This window comes from Perissodus microlepis, chromosome 13 (assembly GCF_051167445.1).
Source record: "Perissodus microlepis isolate ML-2025 ecotype Zambia chromosome 13, ASM5116744v1, whole genome shotgun sequence".
NCBI lineage: Eukaryota > Metazoa > Chordata > Actinopteri > Cichliformes > Cichlidae > Perissodus > Perissodus microlepis.
In genome coordinates, this window is record NC_140473.1 from 17,181,460 (window position 1) to 17,203,356 (window position 21,897).

Here is a 21,897-nt window from a genome sequence, read left to right on the forward strand (position 1 = left end):
GGCTTGGCCGGTATAGAAAGTTGCAAAATCTCCCCCTCCCTCCACCCCTTAAACCGTTTCCAGACTCTATGTGTGTTCCCTCACTTTGAAACACTTTATACTCTTATGGCATTACACAATTGCGTGTAATGTATAAAGCGAACGCCCCATTTACAGATGACTTTACGTGTTAAGTGACTTCAAAAGCCCCCTGCGGTTGCCACCATTATAATGAACACTGGCTCTAGATGGTGACTACACCATCTATCCACTACTAAAGTTTCCAACACATAGCGTCACTTGAACAGAGATCTAAGAAACTGGGCTGCAGTGCAATCAACGCTGCTCACTGTGTATTTTTATTTATTATAACACTGCCTTTCTGCCCACGCTGTGTGATCATTTTCTGTATGCGGGAGAGATGGAGGGGTCACTTTTGCACAGAATGCACTATGGGGTATCATATTTGCACCCTGCACACATTATCAGCATGTTGGTTCCCTAAAATTACTTGGAGGCACAAAAATAGAGAATATGTAAACAAGGACTGATTTTGTTTGCACAACCTGGTCTATTTGAAGAAGTCAGAGACAGCAGACCTCAGCAAGGGGCTGCAGTGGCCTGCTCTCTCCAGACAGAGGCGTGCAGAGGGTGGGGGGGGGATCTATTTCCATCTCCTGCCTCTCTGATTAAAACATATTTTTCCTCACCACATTAACTTTGAGCCATAACTTATAAATATGCTGAAAGCAGACCTCTTCGTGTGTAATCATGTCATCTGGGGGAGGGAAATGAGGTGTGTGATATTTAGATCTTGAAAGATTGCACATTAATTTTAATTTTAACATAAGTATTTAATCCATGAGTGGGTTAGTGACATATTTACTGAGTATTTCTGGTGTATTTTTCTCTTCTAGTATTGCAATCATATACACAGAAGCCTACACAATCGTTTTATATTATAAGTGCAGATCTAAGTAAAACACTTAGATCTGCACATAGCAATAGAGCTACATTCAAAGTAGCCCCACCAAAAATGTTTATTTCATCGGACTATTTTAGGTTTTTGTCCATATTAAAAATATCATGGCGGTTATACCAGAATAGCCCATGTTGCAACCTGCATGCTAAAACATTTGCTGCTCAGACAAACAACACTAACACCGTCCAACTCTCCCTAAAATCAGCCACAGTCTCACAACCTCAGATATCCCGGATTTGTACGTAGCATGCCGTCAGTTCACCTCATTTCGCTGCAGCTGGAAGAAGTTGTTGAGATAGTTGGAGTTCAGGGAAGAGCTCAAATCCGCCGCTGCGGGAGTCTTGCTGAAACTGAGATCCGGGTGGGAAGAGTTGGGTTCGGGTCTGAACGCGTCAAAGGCGCTGGTCTGGTGGGGGTCTTGTAAGGAGAGATAGACCCAGTTGAGAAGTTGAGCCGGCTGGTACACGGAGGCACTCGTGTCTATGGCAGACAGCAAGCTCATCTTTCCATTCAAATGTCCAAACTGGATTTCCACCGCTTCTTTTTTTTTCTTTTTTGCTGGACTCGTCTCAAATGTTGCTTTTTTCCCCGTCCCCGTACCCAAACTGATGGCTAGTGCTCCCTTTTCTTCTTCTTCTTTCTGTAAAAGGCCCTGTCCTCCTCACGCCGGGAGCCTCGTCCCACTTAGGTGTTACTCAAAAGTCATGGCGTTAACATGTCAGTATAAAAAGTTTTCCCTTGCTCCCCATGGTCCGCTATCTGCCTTTATTGCAGCGGGGCAGAGAGAAGCTCTTTGAATATGCAATGAACGCGGCTCTGCGTCACCGAGGACCAGCAGCCAATCAGCGCGTCGTTTGTTCCAGGAGTCATTCACGATACAACCGAGTAACTGCTGTAATAAAGACGGTGTACATATTCTATTATTTACCTAGTTACTAATATATATGGTTTACTATTTCTCTACTCTTGAGTGGAAACAGGCCTCACTGATTCTTTATGACATTCAGCCACCTTCTGAAAACACATATTAATATGCTATAAAGAAAAACCTGGATAACTTTATACCATTTAGTCCAGCGGTTAAGAAATCAATAAACTGTGCAGCTTATCAGGACTCTATGGGGGCACACTCTGTCGAGCACGTCCCAGCTTCCAGCCAACCCGCAGATTCAAGGCAGCAGAGTATGGAGAAAACCTTAAAAACGGCTCCCTCTTGTGGCAAAAATCCCTGCATATATCCATGAATCCAGAAGATACTGGCATTCATTTCCTAGAGAGGTTATTCTGGCTCTTAAGTATGACTACTGCTTTCCAAAACCTAATTTTATCTTGTACTTTTAAATTTGCAGACTTAAATTAGGAGAATTTTAGGAGAACGGGCGCTTGCAATGAGTCACATATATAAACTATATTAACAGATATTTCCCATATGTGCATACATTTACAGTAGAGTCATGTGAAAAGCTCGTTCAGTTCTGAGGTGCATATGACACAATAATAAAACAAATAGACCTAACCAGGTTCTAAAATTAGTGAAATACAACTTCAGATGAACAGTAATACATGTGATATTACATTGTAACATTATTTCATCAAAACTAAGCCACAACACAGAAGGAGTGTGTGAAAAACTAAGCACAATCTGTGATTCAGTAGCTTTTGAACCACCCTTAACAGCAATGAGTTGAAGTAAATGTTGTCTGTGCTACTTTATCAGTCTCTCACATGTGTAGGAATTTTGGCCCACTCTTCTTTCCTTGTGTTGCTTGAGTTTATTGGGGTTTGGAAGCATTTATTTCTGCACAGCTTTCCTGCCACAGCATTTCAGTGTGGTTGAGGTCTAGATTTTGCAACACCTTGCCATTGCAGCACTTTGATTCTTTACTTTTTAAGCCATTCTGTTGTAGATTTGCTGCTGTCATTGTCCTGTTGCATGACCGAGTTTCAGCCAAGCCTTAGCTGCCAAACAGATGACCTCACATTTGACTCCAGAATACTTGAGGAGCTCATGATCAACTCAATGACAGCACGGTGCACAGGACCTGTGGCTGCAAAACAAGCCCAAAACATCATGCCTCCACCACCAAGCTTACAGTTGGAACAAGTTGTTTGTGCTGATATGCTGTGTTTGGTTTTTGCCAAATGTGGCAGTGTACATTGTGGTAAAACATCTCCACTTTGTTCTCATCTGTGCAGACGACATTGTTCCAGGTATTTTCAATTTGCTCAGATGCAACTTTGAAAACCTAAACTGTGCTAATGTTTTCTTTTTAGAGACAAGAGGCCTTGTGCTGGCAACCCTTTCAAACACGCCATATTTATTCAGTCTTTTTCTAAATGTACTTTGTACATGAACTTTAACATTTAGGAGTCTGAGGCAGAGGCGGGGATGTCAAACTTATTTTACATTACGGGCCACATACAGCCCACTTTAATCTTAAGTGGGCCAGATAAACTTATCTGGGTATCTATCACTGTACAGAGGTTCAACTGCACATTTGAACTCAGAGATAACAACAGAGAAATGCTGCTGAAAAAAATGAATGACCCTTTGGGCTTAAATTGTAAGAAATAAATGTAAAAAATGACAGACAAGTTCAGATAGTTTGTTACCCAGACTGTCCTGTAGTTATTATAAAACTGAAAGGTTTTGTTAATTAGCAGAAAATGTACATTTTTGTCTTTTTATTGTGAAACAAAACGTTTCTATAATAGTGAAAAAATGAACTTTTTTGTCGTTTAACTTTTTATCTATTACTTTAGTGTAGTGTGACTGTCCATGGGGAGGTCTTTTATTAGTAGGAAGTCCAAAATGTATGCCCTCCTTAACATTTTCCAAAGTAGTCCAGTGGGCTGGATTGGAGTTTTGTCAGGCCAATTATGACCCCATGGCCTTGGTGCTGGGACCCTGCTGGGATGTCCCTTGAAATTCTCCCATGTATTGAATCTTTCTAATTGTACAATAATGAAGGTGATAGTGTTTGGTGATATAATTCTAACCCTTCCAAAATGGATGGGCAGCAACAATAGGTTCTCCGAGATCACCGCTGATGTCTTTTTGCCTTGGCTTTGAGTTAACACATACCTAAAAACTCCAGACTGGCTAAAAAAGCTTTAGCTTTTATAGAGATGCTGAAATGTATTGGTGATCAAAACACATGGCTGCTATTTACCCTCTTAATTCCCAGGTAAGTAGTAAGGGTGTAGTTTGTATTTAGTTAGTTCATTTGAATAAATAATGATATGGTGAAATGTGTTATATGTTGATGCTCATCTCACAAAATTTGCAACATTTTTTCATGTAGCCTATACTTGACAATAGCATAATAAAACTGGAATAGAAAACTTAAAACATTTGGTGTGCCACCCCAATACTTTTAGTGGCCCCCGTATGGCCATCTGGAGGAGCCTTGTAATATCTTTTCATCATTACGTCCTGAACAAAATCATTGGACATCCTCTTCCCTCACTGAAGGACCTGTACAGCACTCGCTGTCTCACGAGAGCACGTAGCATCCTACGGGATTTCACATACCCAAGTCAACGGGTGTTTAAGTGACCTCAGCAACCTGAATCTCCTGCCCAGATTTGGGTTGCCAAGGTCACAGACAGACTCAAGGACAGCTTTTACAATAGGGCAATAGCCCTAATCAATGCTAACAGCTGACCTGATTGGCTACCTCCCTGGACTTTTTTTTGGAGGGCAATAATAATAATGTGCAAGAAACATTCATTCATTTCTTTTATTTATTTATGAAGTCATTCCTTTTTCTTTTTTTCTTTTTTTTTTTTGCTTATACCTTTTTTGCGCTTATCACTCCACTTTAAAGTTACTGTGTTGTGTTGTTACTGTTTGTGTTGTGTTTTGTTGTGTTTAGTTGTACCTAGTGTCGACGTGGGACAGTTTCCATTTTCATTGTACTATTGTACTTGCTATGACTGTGCAATGACAATAAAAAGTGTTATCTTATCTTATCTTGATAAGTAAAACTTTAGAACAGAATTGGTTGTCCTGTCTTCTTTTCTTTCTTTCTTTTTGGCTGTATATGTTCACAAGCCTACAGCATGGTTTCACTTCCTAATATTTTTATTTTATTTCATTTTATCTTTTAAAAATTGCTAAGACTTATTACTGCCAGTTACATTAATCATTACATTTTTTGTAGCTCCAAGAAAATAAAAAGAAATGTACAAAGAAAGGGGATTAACTCAGTTATACACTCAGATATTCTTACCTGAGTAGGGTGTTACCTTCCAGGAACACATCAGTCAAACAACATACCTTTTGTGAAATAATAGCTGTCACGTTTTCCATTAAGTCACCATAGGTCACATATACGTCCAGCGGGGAGTAATTCATTTTTGTTTATAGGCGTTGTCAAAGAGGACGGCTATAGAGAGAGAGAGATGGGTGGGAACCTTGAATGGAAACTCTGCGTCCCACCCACACCACTTAAATACAACCAAGCTAGTCGAAGAAATACAAGCTTCCAGGAAGAGACTGCAAGAAAACTAAAGTAAGTGCTAAAAGCGAAAACAGCTTCCTACACAGACTAAAGCGTTGATTGATAGGTTAGTAAAGGTTATACCTGAGCTGGATCTTGGTGTCGTTTTTTTAAGGCGTTTTGCTGCTTTGACGTCTACCGAGCTGCTTGTCTTCTCGAAGCAGTCGCTAGCTGCTCTGTCAACGTTATTACAGACATACCTTTGCCTTTAGCTCAGTCGAGGAAAGCTAGAAAGTACACATGCGGGTCGTAGTTTAGTTTTTGTTGCTTGATATTTTGTTATATTTATTTGTAGTTAGTTAGCTTAAATGCGGGAAGTGAGCGAGCCTTCAATGGATTAGACGGATATGGCTACTCTATGTAAATACAGTTGGGAGCCAGTTTAACTTGCGAGCTCTCTAAAATTATTAACGCAGGCCCAAAGTATGGCTGTATGTATTTTATAATTAGCGAGCCAAAGGTTTGTTTCTGAGGACTGTCATAGTAGATTTTTAGCATATTATAACACTGGTCACGATGTTTAACCGGTCCAAAAGTCGCCTAAGTTATAAAACGAGTAAACTGCGTATGTTAGGATTTCCCAATATTAACAGTCACTTTTTTTTTTAAAGACCGCAAACCCTTAAAAGAACATATATGGAGATGTGACTGCTTACAATTTGCAGGGGAAATCAGTCAGATGTGTTCCCCCTGAACAACATTTAAATGTGTTTAAGACAGATTTGAAACTAAACAGTATTTACTCATGTTTGTACACGAAGACTTTAACCTTAATACTCAGCATCAGTGTTTCTGAGCTGGACATCAGCAGTAGTTTAAGATAATGACGTGTGCTGTGTTGTTTTTATGATAAAATATTCTAATTTGACCTCTGCATTTCCCTGAGTATCTTTCTTGCCCTGTGTGCTTATTCAGATGCAGTAGCAGCTTGTTTTCATCCTCAGTGCATAAAAGCAGTGAAGACTGTTCCAGTTAAGTCAACTGGAGTCAGTTTTACCACGGAATAAATGGGCCTGCTGGAGGACAAGCTTTTCATACTATGCCTAACCAAAATGAAAGTTTCCTTACCATCCCACCACTGAGCTAAAAGTATCTGTGATCACATGGCTATGGAATGAAGAGTCTGTCCTTCATTAGGTTTCCATGACCATGACCTCTACATTGCTACATTAGCAAAAGTTAATGGCGACTAGAAAAAGACTAGTTCAATTCATATTAAGGGAAGAAAGAAACGTAAAATGAATTTCTTCAATTGTGCATGGCTTGGTTAACAGTGAAAGACAGTTTGGGGTCAGGGATATAAATCGGCTATAAAACCTGTAGTATCACTATACAAACAAGCATTGTGCAAATATTAGACCAGAAGCCAATTAAAGCACATCATTGTTAAATTCAGAAAAGCAGCAAAATTAACGTGCTTTACTGAGGTGTTGTAAATATTTTAAAAACTTTTGTTTATTTTTATTTTTTTAGTTTTAAACGTGTGAACTTGCCTTGAATAGTAATTCACACGATTTTAACATGCAGCAGCAGCAGCAACGGTGTAACCACACACTCCAAACCAGGAAACCAAAGCAGCACATAGTCATTACCTTTTCACAGTTATAGGTTCTCAGGTCAGAAGTTCATTTCAACAAAAGATTACAAACATAAAGCATACAGATTTTAAAACTTTTAAATGTGGTATTAACAACACCACAAGTTATTGCTAGTAAAGCCAACTAAAGGTAAGTAAAATGTACAAGAAAACTAGATTTTGAGGGAAAACTAACTAAAAAATGAGGAAATGTACTTAGTTTTACTTTTTTTTTTTTTTTTTTTTTTTTTTTTTTTTTTTTTGAGACTTAGACGCACATGATTGTGAGTCAACGGTTTTCACAGAGTCTTGTGCTTTATTGTAATGCTAAATAATTAACTAATATCCAGGAATTCAAATCTTGCCTCTGACAAAGAACCTCTGCGTAACAGAAGATCCTTTCAGCTGGTCCCTTCACTACAGCTGGTAGTTTCACATGTTTGATTTGGCAGATTTTTATACTGGTTGATGAATTTAATTGGGGACATTTTGCTTGTTACACAAATGTGTAAACCACTACATTGTGGAAATACCATTTATGTAATAATTATTTAAAAAAACAAACAAACCCAAAAGTAATAAAAACTTCAGTAACATATAAAACAGTAAAAACAAAACTGAAAGAGCAAATCGGCTCCAGGGGGCTAACCGAAATTAAACTCAAGACAAAAACACTCAAACGTAACAGTCATCTTCCATTTTCTGCTCCATGTTAGAGTAAATAATAAAACCTCATTTGAAAATGCTAAACTATAATGACTCTGTTTAGAAATGCGATGCACATTGCATCATTTGCATATTACTTAAAGGTGCAGTTCACATAAATGTTTGATCTCTTACTTGTCTTTTTCATTTTCAACAGATGATGTACTTTTTAATGGAGGCAGCTGCACAAAATGATAATGATGCTGCAGATTCTCATTATTTGTAAGAGGTTATGTTGTATGGTGGGCATCCCTTTGACTGCTCTGTTTTATGTTTAAAGCAATGAGCTACCCTGGATACCCCCCTCAGGCAGGAGGATATCCCCCACAGGCAGGAGGATACCCACCTCAGCCTGGGGCTTACCCTCCACAACCAGGTGCTTACCCTCCACAGCCAGGAGCTTACCCTCCCCAAGCGGGAGGTTACCCCCCACAGCCGGGTGGCTATCCTCCTCAAGCTGGAGGCTACCCACCACAGGCAGGAGGATATCCACCTCAAGCTGGAGGTTACCCACCACAGGCTGGAGGTTACCCACAGGCACCACCTCAAGGTAAGCCACTGTGTAGGACTGTTAAAGTCAGTGCACACTTTTGCACACTTAAGTAAAGAGAAGATTAATTTCTTTGTAAAGTTTTTGTGGTGTATATAATTCTACTTTCTGCAGCAAGGTTGTTAAATCTTAGCATGCAGCGCTGGTTGCTGCTGTTGATTGATGGATTAATCCATCAGTTAAATGTGTTTATTGTTATGTCCTGTCAAACTCTGACTGTAATGACTGAAGCAGATGAGTCATTTGGTCTCCTGTTCAGAGTCCAGCAGACCTTGAATGTGATCTAATTTTATCTTCAGGAAATCTGCACACAAAACAAGTCTGTTTGCACAACGATACACAGCTCTGCGCCGTATATACACAAATTAACTGTTGCTGTATGTGACAATGACACACACAGCAACACAGCCAACTGATAAATATCATTTTCATATCTTACTGATGTATTAAATAAATTAAAATGATTGCCTGTCACTTAACATTAAGCCGAATACAAAGAAGTTAGAAAGAAAAGAAGTAACATTTATACAACTTTTCATATAATTGCTGATTTGAAGATTTGCTTATTACAGGCTCAATAGTCAGTCTTTATCCGAGGCCAATCTGACGGGCTGCTGGCTGTAGCTTCATATTTATCATACAGACATGAAAGTGATCTTAATCTTTTTATTAACATGTGTTTTGGTTAATGTGAAATGGTGCCTACTTTCAGTTAAGTGGTGTTTGTAGGCAACTGGGATCATGAGAATTTATACTTAATGGACTGGAGTTCATAACTTTGTTTATGTGTCCTTTAACCTTTGACAACAGTGTTTACAAATTGCTTCGGAAATTCCATTACAACAGAAAGAGGAAAATGATATGATAAAGGAAAATTAAAGTGTATATCTAAAAGCAGTGATGACCATTAAGGACAATAAAAGATGACATCACCTAAAAACAAACAACATGACTTGAAGGACATTACTCATGGAAGAAGTACCGTCATATCTAAAATGGAAGAATGTGAACGGACTTGTAGTTGGTCAGCATTTCTGCATTCCAGCTGTTGGTGTTATTCATCCCACATGCAAATTTTAAAATGATCCACAGAATCTCAAAATGAGCTTTAAATGAAAACAAAGAGCAAGTGCAGTTCCTTAAATTTCCTGAATAGTTTCTTCTTTGTTAACTTGTGCAGGCAGCTGGGGTGGAGGGCCTACGGGTGGATATCCCTCCATTGGTCTTGATGGCTTATCCAACCCTGGATACAATCCTGGCATGGTAAGTTTGATCTCAAAATATACATCCCAGAAAATTGTAAAATTTTGTTTAATGCATGATCACTGGATTTTGCCTTAAATATTCAAGTTAGAATTACACGCCATTAATGGAATATCACGCACTTTCACTTTACGGTAAGATGGTTTCAAAGTACGCTTCCCTAAATTCTCAGCATTATTGCTTTTTTTTTTTTTTCCCCTTACCTGTTTTTCTCCATTTTTCCTGCATGAAAAGCAGTCATAAACTTAATTTCTGTGTATTGTTCTTAAACATACCAATGCCCTTTTTTTACTCTTTGACTTTCCCCATGCATTTTCTTTTTATTTGGTCTGTCAGATGTATGCGATGACATTTTAGTAGCTTGGCCACACTTTCTTTGGATTCTTCTTTATATCCTCCTGAGACCCAGAACTATAAATGTTATTAGTGGTTCAATGGACCATTTTTTTTTTTTCGGGAGGGGTTCAGGTTTTATTTCATGACCGAATGATGTGGTGTAATATATAAAAATGGTTAGATGACAGAATCCCATCTGATTACTGAAACGTAAGTTTAACAAAAAACAGAGGAGGACATAACAGACAAACCACACAAAGTCCATCATGGCTAACAAATACTGTGTATTTAATTTAACTGCCCTTCCACATTTCTGAGTAAAGGTTTTGCCTCACTCTGCCATCTGCTTCCTAAAGTATGTACATAGATTGAAAATGTAAAGTAGTAAGTCCAGATGTCTGTTACTAAGGACACTAAAAAAAAATAGAAAGCCCATGATATCCCCTCGCCAGTACAGAGGAATAATACAGATTGCATAAATAGTATTTGATGGAGAGGTCTCAGACTCATGCCTGCCCAAACAAAAAAGGAAAACAAAAATGAAGTGTTGAGTCTTAGGAGGATATCATGTATAAACACCAGGAATATTCATCTCAGTTTGAGTATTTATTTTAATCATGCTAATTTGACAAACAAGTGTAACCAAAAAAGGTGTGACCAGCTACCTGTATTAAAAATTAAAAAATCTTCAAGAATCTGTGCACATGTTATGGGATGACAATATTTCCAAATCACAGGCCAACCAGATCTCTGGAGCCATGGGGGGGTTTCCTCCAAACACGTCCATGTTTGCCCAAGTCCCTGGGGGCTACCAAACTGCCCCTCAACCTGGTGGGTTTGGTGGCCCCATCCCTAACCAACAGTCATGTGGCCTGTACCCACAGCCAGGAGGAACCATGCCACCACAACAAAACCAGGGTCCAGCAATGGGTTACCCTGGTCAGCCTGGCCAGCCAATGCCTGGATACCCCGGTGCACCATCACCCAACCCATCCATGCCAGGTTATGGAGGAGCACCAGCACCTATGCCTGGGTACCCAAATGCCCCATCAGCAAATCCATCCATGCCAGCCTATGGTGGAGGAGGAGCCATGCCAATAGCTCCACCTATCAATGTAAGAGTAGTTTTTTTGTTGTTGTTGTTTTTTTTTTTTAACTTATTTGTTTAAAAAAAATTAAATGTATTCTTGTTATTCCTCTCTGAATGTGTTTAATGTACTTTGTGTTTACAGTGCAGTGTTGCAAAACTAACTTAATAACCCTAGTTCAAATTAATCTGTTCCAGAGAGGATTCAGGGGAACAATCAAGGACTTTCCTGGAGCTGACCCTCTCAAAGATGCGGAGGTCCTGAGGAAGGCCATGAAGGGCTTTGGTGAGTGTTATGGACATAGACTCTGATCAGGAAGAATAAACTCTATTTTAAGCAAGAAGAGAGAAACTTTCCAGTTTAGGTGGGGGAATTTGAAAAGCTTTATACTGTTTCACTATGTAAATTGTTCTATCTTGTGCAGCTTAAACATCCCAGAAAATAGGCAAATAGGCAAGACACTCTGGATATTTGGGAAACTGTGTTCTGTTCGTTCTTCTGGGAATAATCCCATTTAACATTTTACCTGATTCACAGCCTGATAAATAAGCACATGTTTAGCAGGGTAGCCTTTTTAAAACAATGGGTGAATAGTCATTTATTGTCATTAGCTCAACACAGCCCTAGTTTTCTTCTTTTCTATGCCATTTTCATTTCATTCATAGTGTGAATTAAATGTGAGAAGAAGCCAATTTTTTTTTAATTGATCTGTGCCTGACTTGACATCTCTGGCTTGTCTGTGCAGGAACTGATGAGCAAGCCATCATTGAGTTGCTCGGGAGTCGGTCCAACAAACAGCGCGTTCCTTTGCTCCGGTCTTACAAAACCGCCTATGGCAAGGTAACGATTCTCATAACTAATGCCTTTTTTTTTTCTTAGTACTGTGTATACAAACAATTTGCCAATATAGAAACATGACTTTGTCTCATTACATAGCAGTAGGCAAATCATGCTAATAGACCATGTGCACGAGAAAATGCTAACTTCCTGGTTTGAGACCGGATGTGGGGTTGTACATTCAGAAGCACATCTCTGTATAGTGACAGTTATTATGATTTAAACAGGCAAATGTTCAGCATTCAAACTACAGGTGAAGAATAGTCAAACCAGATGTTTCCCCTTTATGTCGATATCAGCTAGTCCAGTACACACCTACACAGCATGTTAACAAACCGTGAAAAAAAGCCACACAAAAAATGAATGATTGCAGGTAACGGTTTCTATACATTAGTATTTACGAAGGGTATGTTGTGACTTACCTTCAAAATTACAGTGGTCCCTCGCTATAACGCGGTTCACCTTTCACCTCACTGTTTCGCAGATTTTTTTAGTGCAAGTTTGCATGCTTATTTTTATTTTTATTTTTTTACGTCACATTGTGTCCTGCGTCCTGATCGCTGCAGACGATCTCCTCCGTGACGTCTCTCCTGTACAGTATAGAATCGCTGCATCGATCACTAGCAGTGTGACTCTGAAGTGCAGTACTGTATGTCGACGAAACATTTTGCACCGTCAAAAAATAAAATTGGCTACTTGATTTCACCTATCGCTGGTTATTCTTAGAACATAACACCCGCGATAAACGAGGGACCGCTGTTTACAGATATTGAGAAATATAAAATTTGAATCCCTTTTCTCTTTTGCTCTGAGGCGCGGGGGAAAAAATATCGACAAGTCGATGGACATCATTTACAGATATATTGGGTAAATGCCCAAGACATCTATAGAAATGTAAATCGCCGCTTGATTCATTCATTTGCTTAACTTGTTTTGGACCGTAAACAAGGCGCGAATAGGACACCGGAAACAAAGCTCCCCACAGGAGTTTCCACACCGGAAGTAGCATATGCTAACGTGCACATAGTCTATCGTGCCGGTCAGATTCTGAGGGGATTGAATGTCCTTAAAGCTGATTGTTGTTAGGCCACAGTGGAGTGTTTTGCAGCAAAATTTTCAAGGAGCAGTTAACGATGGTTTTGAACCATCCCCGCTTTCAGGATCTGATTAAGGATCTGCACTCAGAACTGTCTGGGGATTTCAGGAAGCTCGTCATGGCCATGCTGAAGACCCCCACTGAGTTTGATGCCTCTGAACTCAACAGTTCCATAAAGGTAAATACTGAGAAAATGCATGTTGGTGTGTCGCATCATAACGAAGGTCTGAATGCATGCTCATTGAAAAGACATACACAGGCTGCTGCAATCCAGACAAAGAGGTTCTCATGATAGCATTATTCTGTCCTCTTAATAGGGAGCTGGAACTGATGAGGCCTGTCTAATTGAGATCCTGTCTTCTCGCTCCAATGCTGAAATCAAGGAGATTAACCGTATTTACAAACAAGGTTTGATGCTTGAGGGTTTTTTTTGTTTTTTTTAAATATGCTGCTTTTCCTCACTGCTCTCTTAACCTTAGTCTCACAGCATGACACCACTGAGATTGATTGCATAGAGGATAAGCTTAGTGTATTTAGATGTGGGTAGCACGATAACGCCTATAAATTCTGATTTGATAGCAAGAAAGCTGTCGCAATTCTAATATCAAAACATATAAAATAAGGGTATTATTTTAATTACTTAATCATTCACTGTTTGCTCTTTTAGCTCTTTATATTTATGTTTTGATCTACTTGTGTCCCATTTTCCCCTTTGTCACTAATCTGGGCTACAAAATATTCCCAGATAGCTGTTTGTAGTATATTGATCTGAGAAATTTAGTCACATTTTATATTTTTCTCACATTTGATATGTTTAAAAAAACATCATATTTGCCATATCAGAATACAAGAAGTCACTGGAGGATTCAATTAGTGGAGACACCTCAGGCCACTTCCGCAGGCTCCTGGTCTCTCTCGCTCAGGTATAGTTGTGAAACACTTGTGCACCACCTGTTTTTCTTAGAAACTACTTTCGAATTTGTACTAGGAAATGTGCTGCTCTCTGTTTTGCAGGGTAATCGGGATGAACGAGAAAATGTCGACATCTCGCTGGCTAAACAAGATGCTCAGGTAAAACCTCCGGATTTCATGTTGTTGACTTATGTTCAGTGATTCACCTGCATGTCTTAAAATGGTCAATCCTTGATTTCTTTGAGTGCAAGGACATTCAGTTTGTCACACCTGGCTTTTGTCTAAACAGGCCCTGTATGCTGCTGGAGAAAACAAACTGGGAACAGATGAGTCCAAATTCAATGCCATTTTATGTGCCAGGAGCAAATCCCATCTCAGAGCAGGTATAAATTCTGGATTAGTAAACAAAGGCAAATCTTTGGCGTCCTTTTCAGTCTATTTACCTGTTTCCTGTGGATTTGTGCTTATGTGTGTAGTGTTCCTGGAGTACCAGCAGATGTGCGGTAGGGATATTGAGAAGAGCATCGGCAGGGAAATGTCTGGCGACCTTGAGAGTGGCATGTTGGCAGTGGGTAAGAATGCGCACACGCCTATTCAAGTTTTTACTTAAAAGAGCCACTCCCATGTGCTGTGAAAGTTAGACTGTGTGCTACGTAAAAGGTCAATGATTGTAGAGGCATGCACGCAGTAAAGGATTCACTATTAACTATTAAACTGCCTTACTGGATTAATACTGTACTGCAGTTAACTTTGCTAAATGTGTTGTACAGATGCAAGGGTCCTTCAAATGCTTAAATCTTTGTTTTGTCTTGCCCTCCTCCTTCTCCCCCTTTTGCCATCAATTCACAGAGATATGGTAGAGTAACCTGTTTTTTTTTGTTTTGGTTTTTTTTAGATATTATTTCTATTTGTGAACTCTTTCATTAGTTTTCCACATCCCCTCTGTGTTATCATTCTGAGTTTTGTGCAGTGCAGTGTTGAAAGTTTGCCACAGTTTTGGGTTTTTTTTGTTTTGTTTTTGGGTTTTTTTGTTTTTTAATTTACTCTAAAGCTCCATCAACCAATACCTCACCTTTAGGGCTTAGAAGAATTTTTCAGCTTTATTGCTTTATGTAGATGCTCAGGTGGTGGTGGAGTAAATATCATGTGAATATTTAATGTCACATTTACTATTTCACAGTAGATTTGAGATGATGTTGTTGTGTTTTCTGTTGGGGTGTTTTTGTTTTCTTTTTTTGTTTTTATGTTATTTAATTTGTTTCACCTTGCTGTTATTGTTGTGGATACATCAGGAAGTCCGGTTTAATAAGATTTAAATAACATAACACGTTTAATAACATTCAGATACGCTGAGATCACTGAAGGAGCTTTAGTGTAACCTTTTTAAGAAGTTTTTTGTTGTTGTTGTTGTTTTGTTTCCATTTCCCAGATGTCATTTTGTGGTGTTTTAGAGAAATAAACTGCTTTTGTACAGTTAATAATATATTGTTGTTATCTTGGTAATGACTTGGTTTTCTCTGTTTTAGTGAAGTGCATTAAAAATACACCTGCATATTTTGCTGAAAGACTCTACAAGGCCATGAAGGTGAGACAGCCTGTTCCCTTTCTATGCGTTACTAAATAGGTGGAGCATCATATTCATTTTTTGTGTGCAGGGAGCTGGGACAAAAGACAAAACTCTGATCCGGATCATGGTCTCCCGTTCCGAGGTTGACATGCTGGACATTCGCCAGGAGTATTTGAAAAATTACGGCAAGTCTCTGTACACTGCGATCTCTGTAAGTATCCACTATAATACAAAAGCACTGTATCCACTAAAATCTGTTTTTAAGAGACCGATGTTTAATTTTCTTGGCCTGTGTTGAACAGGGAGACACATCAGGAGACTACAAGAAACTCCTACTCAAGCTCTGCGGGGGCAGTGACTGAAAAAGGGAGACGTTCTGTCGACTTCTTTACAGACGTTTCTTCAAATATAATCTTTCTGAATCATCTGTATGCACTATACACACACTGCATACTTGCATGCCATGTCAATACTTTCAATGCAAAATTTACCTAGCTTTGAAAAGCTCATACATATTGTTACCTTTCTATGCAAAACATGTTTTATATATTTTTTTGTTTGTACTATATTGGCCGGATATGACAGTACATGGATTTACAAAATAAATTTGTAAGAGTTTACATTGGATTTTGAAGAGCTATATATATATTTTAAAAGATTTTTTTATTGTGCCAATATGATCAGATACTGAACTGTATCTGATGTTTAGCAGCTAGCTCATGTGAGGCATATAATACATAGCAGCTAAGTACCAAAGTAAAAGATGATGCTTGCAATTGTACAATCTCTTCTCTATATTTTTTTTCTAGTCTTCAGTTTTGTTTCTAAAAGCTATGTTTGCAGTAGTTTTGTCACATAAAGGTCACTATAGTTCATCATTGAGCATGATGTTTCATAATTAAGGTGCCATTTTCAGGGGATTCAGGAAATAAATACTGAGAATGTACACTGGGATTGTTTTTTGTTCATTCAACCATAAAACTGCAACAAACTCGATGAAAAGGCTTTAGGAAACGGGCATACACTCTAGTGTATGTCACATCCATTTATTGGATCACAAGCGCAAGTGGATTCTGGTGAAAAGGCGTTGTGAATATATGAATATGGCAGTAATGCTTTTTTAGAAGAAACCAAGTTTAGTTACATTTTTATTTGTGTCACACCACATTACCAACATCTGTTGCCTCAAGCAGACAAACCCTTGCACAATACAGACGTCTAAAAAAATGTTAATAGTGCAGCAGGTAACATTGTTCACAGGTTGTTCAAAGCCATTTGAAAAAAACATAAAGATGGTAATTTGGCCGTTGATGAAGGCAAGAAAATCTTTTTTCTGTTAAAGAAAATTAAGCTTAGCTTTTTGAATTAAATCACACATGTTTGATCACCTAAGTCAACTCTGGAAGTCTGAAATTACTCAGATTTTTTTAAAAATGATTTGCGAGCATTGGTCAGTTTCACTAAAAGAATAGAATTTCACTAAACCGCCATTGTCAAGGATACTGATTGACTGGTTACTGTATTTTAGGTCAAAAAGTAAAATTTATTGCCAGCCATTCAAACTTTGCAGTGATGCTTAATAACCAAACCTTTGGCTGTACCACTGTGATGCTGTAAGGGTTTGGTAGTAGACTTGGTTTGTCAGCAGAGGGCAGTGATGTCTTTACTTCTAAAAAAAAATGCAGCAAGCAAAAATCAGTCACATCATGGCACTGAATTAATCATCATGGTCACAGTTTACACATGTACAAACCACCAAACAAGGCTGCTAGTTCTTTCACACTGTATCAGCTAAAAGTCTCACTATCACTGCCATAAAGTAGTGTGAGACTTAAACACTGTATTTTGCTCAATCAATACAGATAACTGTTTTTTCTTTCCTGAAGGGGCGTAAGGCCAGCATGTGTGGCTGCAGAAGGAGCTCTATGCCTTATTAAATCCTGTTGGCTTCACTTAAAATGCTGTTCAACACTGTAAAGACATGGCTATGCGCTTGGCTGGCCATAGTAGTGTATGTGTGTGTGTTAAGTGCACTACAATCAATAACTCTGTGAAAGTGAGAAGGGGGGAGGCGGGGGCGGAGCCTGTGGAATTAATGGCATCCATAAAGCTGCCATGCCCACATTAAACGAGTCTACCATGACTGTGGTGCTGTCAGATGCATGGGGGACCCTTAGGGAAGAGCCATGCTGGAGGAATCGCTTTTGATCACCTCATGTTAAAACTGACTAGAAATGGCAGAGAAGGTTTGAGGGCTTTAGATGGCTGTTTAGATTGCAATGGCTAAAAGTGTAATGAATCCTGAATGCGATTACATCAGTTTTGAAAAGATAATTTAGATGTGATTAGATTAGTTTTTTTTAAATAAAGTGTTTCTGGCATGTCTATGCCAACATTGCAGTTTTGATATCATTACAACCATCAGCCTCTCATCTGTTGCAGGCATCTAGCTGAAGGCTGTGTAATTCACCGTTAATTAAAAACCACGAATTGCCTAATTTACTGTCTGTTATGACTGATCTAATCACTTGGGAATCCTCTCACAGTGTCTGAGGTATCGTGGGGGAAAAGATGAAATTACATTATGAAACATAAAACTCTATAAATGACAGCAGCAAACACATGCCCGTCTAACATTTCACTAAATGAGCATTGTGTATTCACTGCTTTGGGAATGCTATCACTCTCATGCATTCGTGCAGGAAATTAGTGTGAGAAGTAAGTGTCTAATAAACCAATTGCTTTGTTACTCTCAGCTGAGACAGCGAAGCTGATAATAAAAAAAGAAAAGAAAAAGTCCGTGAAAATGATTTGTTGTCTCCATTTGAGACAATTTGACCGGGATCGGTGATGGATATACAGTCTTTTCAAGTCTTTTCAGCTCAGATCTGCTGTGATCTGAGCTGCCTGACGTATAATTTGTTTAATAAAATTCAGTAAATTATCAGACAGCCACAAGCACCACCCTTGTAGTCTAAATAATAAACTCATTCATACCCCCAAGATAAAAAGGATCAGGCTGTCTTCTCTATTTAAATGGGTTGTCCTCGGAAGTAGGATACAGACACAATTGTCCAATCTGTGTCAGCACTAGGGACCTGCTTCCCTTTGATATGAATGAATTGTAATTAATTTTTCATCTAAAGGGATAGCACATGGTTGCACAAGCTTTGGAGCCAGCATGGCAGATAGACAGAAAGGAGGAGGTGTGGGTTTGGAGGCGATGTCACAATGAGATTCAGTGCATGCATGAATAAGGTCACGGTTTGAGAGGTATGCCCGCAGATGCTTGCCTCTGTGCCAGCAGTCTTTATTCATCTGTAGACTAGAGGCAGAGTGCATCCATCATCATCACACTGCATTTCACAAAGCCTAGTCAAATACACATTTCATTTGTCACCGCATATACGTTCACAAATGGCGTTTTGCCCTCTTCTGCCTAATCCTGCACATATACATAGTGCGCAGAGTAAAACTGGTTGCAGTGCGGCTTGGTTTTCGAAGCAGGGCGCATAAGCCTGTGGCTTCAGCAGCAGCATTATGCAAGGGCAAGATAAAAATCCCTATGTTTTTATCACTGCTTTAACATTTCTCCCCAAATAAAATTCCTAATGTAGTCAGTGAGGATTAGCATGAAGCTCTGCTGATTTGATGTGTCAGTGTTAAATCCAAAGATTAGAATAATGAATTAATATCACCCGGTTTATCAACCAGCCTATTTTTGGCAACATCTTTTTTTTTTTTTTTTAGCTCTCAAATTCATCTCATGCACTGTGGTGACATAGGAGATGATTCACACTGAGGAAAGATATATGCTTTAGGTAAAACTAGCAAGAACATCCTCCATCACAAAGCCTTGCATTACGTAAATAAATATGAATTATCATGTAATTAGCAACACACTGTCGTTTTGTGCCGGTTGATAGAGACTGCATCAGTAAAATCTGACTTAGTAGAGTTTAATTTACACTTACTGCAGTAAAAAGTATAACAATGGCTTCAAACTGCAAAATCGTATTAAATCTTAATAAAGAATCAGAATCAGAATTTATTTATTCTTGTTGGCAAGTTTGTCCACAGGTTTTTCCACATATTTGTCTTGTTGTCATGATGTAAAAATCCGTGATACAGAAATAGAATGTATGGCATTTACTGTAGATATAACAAATAAATCTCTATATGAATATTAATAATATACATACTCAAAATAGAAATATATAAATGTATACTAACTAACTACTGTAATAAGAATACAAATTAGAACGTTGCTCCCCCTTTGGATAGAAGTGCAGCATTTTTGGTTCTTTACCGCCATGTCGATATTTTTAATATTATCTCTATATTTTCATTCTGTTCGTTGTGATTTTTTTCCACCTGGGATCTTCGACGTAGTACGGGGATGATGTGTACGCCCATTGAAGAAATGGGCGTGTCGTCGCGTCTTCCCCGCCTCATTTTTCCTTATATGGTCACCGAGCGGACCGTTGATTGACAGCGAGCAGCAGCTGCTGAGTTGCTCAGACATGGCGGAGGATACAGTGTAACTGGGCAGCAGCGGCGGAGTTACGTGAGTTTTCCCAGCAGTTGAGTCAGCAAAAGGCGCATGAAATGATACATAAAAAGAGGAAAATGTGTTCGGTTAAAGCGTACTCTGAAAGGAAGCGAAAAACGACGAGAAGCGCCACACGTTGGTAAGATGGAAAAATGTATCGCTGTTTAGTGCAGTCAACAGCCTTGGGCAACAAATATGGCTTCTTGTGCCTTTTTCAGTATGCTATAAAAATTGTTCTCCCGTGCAACCTAATGCCGTGGTGGCTCCGGCGAAGTTCTGCAAGCCGCTACAAGTTAAGTTCAATAATCGCTCAGTACTTTTGATCGGGAAGGATATTACATCCACTTGGCCGTCTGGGGTTAGCTGGGAAGCTACGGAACTACAGCGGATAGCAATGGAGCCAAAGCACAAAGAGTTGCTAGACCAGTGTCACCAGAACTTATTGGAGTCCATAACAGATGCGGACCGTGTGATCGAGCTGCTGATAGTTTCCGGTACTTTGAGTCAACTCGACAGGTTCGAGCTGGACCAGAACTGTTCGTCCAGCGCCGAGAAAGTCGACCACCTTTTGAAGATGCTGATGAACAAGGAGAGCGACCATTTCCTCGACCTGTGTGTGGCCCTGGAGAAGGCATACCCTGACCTGTATGCTGCTCTGTTCGGGAACAACGGGGGAGGACCTGTGGACCACTCCACCGGTAAGAGCTGAGACTCTCAGTTCTCCTGAACGGGTCTTCACTTGAATCTATAAATGAGTACTACTTACTGTAAGCAGCGACAATCTGGGTGGTCTCTCAGAAGAAAACGTGTGTGTGGATAGCTACACAATACTCAAGCTGGAAGCTTGCTTTGCCATGAGAAAGGTGAACGGGAACAGGTTGTAGAGGGGGGTTGCAGCAGTGCTCCTTTATGCATGCTGTGAAATTTGCAAGAACTAATGGCAATGTGCAAATTTTTGTGCTGTTAAATGTGCAGAATATAAAGCACTAGCCTTGATCTTTAAACTGCAGGCTGGAGAAATAATGCACAAGCAAGGACTAGTACGACCAAGGACTTTTGTCATTGCTCGCCATTATGCACTCTCTCTACTCTACAGTCCAATAAAAATCATTGCAATAGTGTAGAATTTGCTTGAGTGGCTATAGCTTCAGAATATTTCAAGTGTTGATATCAGTGTTCTGTTTAAATAAAGTCAGACCGCCTAATAACCACCACAAATTCTCATGTGTTGTTAGTGGCATGCGATGGCTATGGTACATTAGATTAATCCGAGTTGTTTCCATGACAACGGGTGTACCACTCACATGTTGGTCTGTACCTTGTGCGTGATGTGTGCATGCAGCCTGCCCATGCCTAAATGGATTGGTCTGCATCAGGCCACACTCCCCTTTTTGGGGAGTAAACCACGCTTTTATTCTAACAAGGACTGATTTTTTTTTCTCCAGTTGTGCATTAATGCTGTATTTTTAATCAGAGTTTATTCACTGCATTAATTTCATTTGGCCTCTGTCCTCACAGCAAGTGCCCTCCTCTTCAGCGGTGTGGGTTGTTGTTGCATGGAGACAAAGGGCAACCAAGTGTAAAAGCCTCATCTAGTTTTGCCTGTTTTACTTTGTCTGAATGACTGAAGCCAGTGGCTTACAAACAGTGTCATGCCCCGAGGGCCTGAATGCAGGATGAGCCTTGAGATCCAAATCTGGGGAAGAGATGCAGCACCATGCTTGGCTTTTGATACATTTCACATTAAATGCAATGCAATGCAGGCAATGTTGAATAATTTTGAAGCCACCCTGTGTGAAACAGCTACAGTTGTGTCCATAGTTTACGGCTGCCAAGTTGTAGCACGCCTCACTTTACTACCAGCAAGTAGATCTTAGCAGGTAATGCTGATTTGGTCTTGCTGCTCTGCTGACTGGATCACTAATGCTTCCTTAAGCTTGATTACTTCC

General features: G+C 39.4%; 3 protein-coding genes across 9 annotated transcripts in view; 2 read left to right on the forward strand and 1 right to left on the reverse strand.

Moving 5' to 3' along the window:
- zcchc24 (zinc finger, CCHC domain containing 24) overlaps positions 1 to 1,753 on the reverse strand; it is a 40,048-nt gene extending 38,295 nt beyond the window's left edge. The window contains exon 1 of the mRNA XM_084947720.1: positions 1,224 to 1,753. Coding sequence (XP_084803846.1) covers positions 1,224 to 1,463 — 240 coding nt within the window. The 5' untranslated portion in view covers positions 1,464 to 1,753. The remainder of the gene's footprint in view (positions 1 to 1,223) is intronic.
- A 3,617-nt stretch (positions 1,754 to 5,370) lies between these two features.
- Positions 5,371 to 16,342, forward strand: anxa11a (annexin A11a). Of its 2 annotated transcripts, none has more exons than XM_084948768.1 (15): positions 5,371 to 5,478; positions 8,028 to 8,297; positions 9,478 to 9,560; positions 10,634 to 11,011; positions 11,182 to 11,269; positions 11,730 to 11,824; positions 12,982 to 13,095; positions 13,235 to 13,325; positions 13,761 to 13,840; positions 13,932 to 13,988; positions 14,119 to 14,212; positions 14,306 to 14,401; positions 15,356 to 15,414; positions 15,485 to 15,607; positions 15,699 to 16,342. In XM_084948768.1, exons 2-15 carry the CDS (start codon positions 8,030 to 8,032, stop codon positions 15,756 to 15,758), a joined length of 1,686 nt encoding a protein of 561 aa, XP_084804894.1. In that variant the 5' UTR covers positions 5,371 to 5,478; positions 8,028 to 8,029; the 3' UTR covers positions 15,759 to 16,342. The 2 variants fall into 2 exon arrangements, with proteins under 2 accessions (XP_084804894.1, XP_084804895.1); XM_084948769.1 differs by having other exon boundaries at positions 10,781 to 11,011.
- A 3,542-nt stretch (positions 16,343 to 19,884) lies between these two features.
- Positions 19,885 to 21,897, forward strand: part of dlg5a (discs, large homolog 5a (Drosophila)) — a 41,883-nt gene continuing 39,870 nt past the window's right edge. For 5 of the 6 annotated variants that reach the window (XM_084947854.1, XM_084947851.1, XM_084947855.1 and 2 more), the window contains exon 1: positions 19,886 to 20,646. In XM_084947854.1, the coding sequence (XP_084803980.1) occupies positions 20,343 to 20,646 (304 nt within the window). In that variant the 5' untranslated portion in view covers positions 19,886 to 20,342. Of the gene's footprint in view, positions 20,647 to 21,897 lie in introns of all 6 variants that reach the window. The other variant, XM_084947850.1, reaches the window with a different exon arrangement.

Coding starts and splice junctions, on each gene's coding strand:
- anxa11a (XM_084948768.1), top strand. CDS start 8,030: ATGAGCTACCCTGGATACCCCCCTCAGGCAGGAGGATATCCCCCACAG. Junction 9,561..10,633: donor CTGGATACAATCCTGGCATG/GTAAGTTTGATC, acceptor TCCAAATCACAG/GCCAACCAGATCTCTGGAGC. Junction 11,825..12,981: donor ACAAAACCGCCTATGGCAAG/GTAACGATTCTC, acceptor CCCCGCTTTCAG/GATCTGATTAAGGATCTGCA.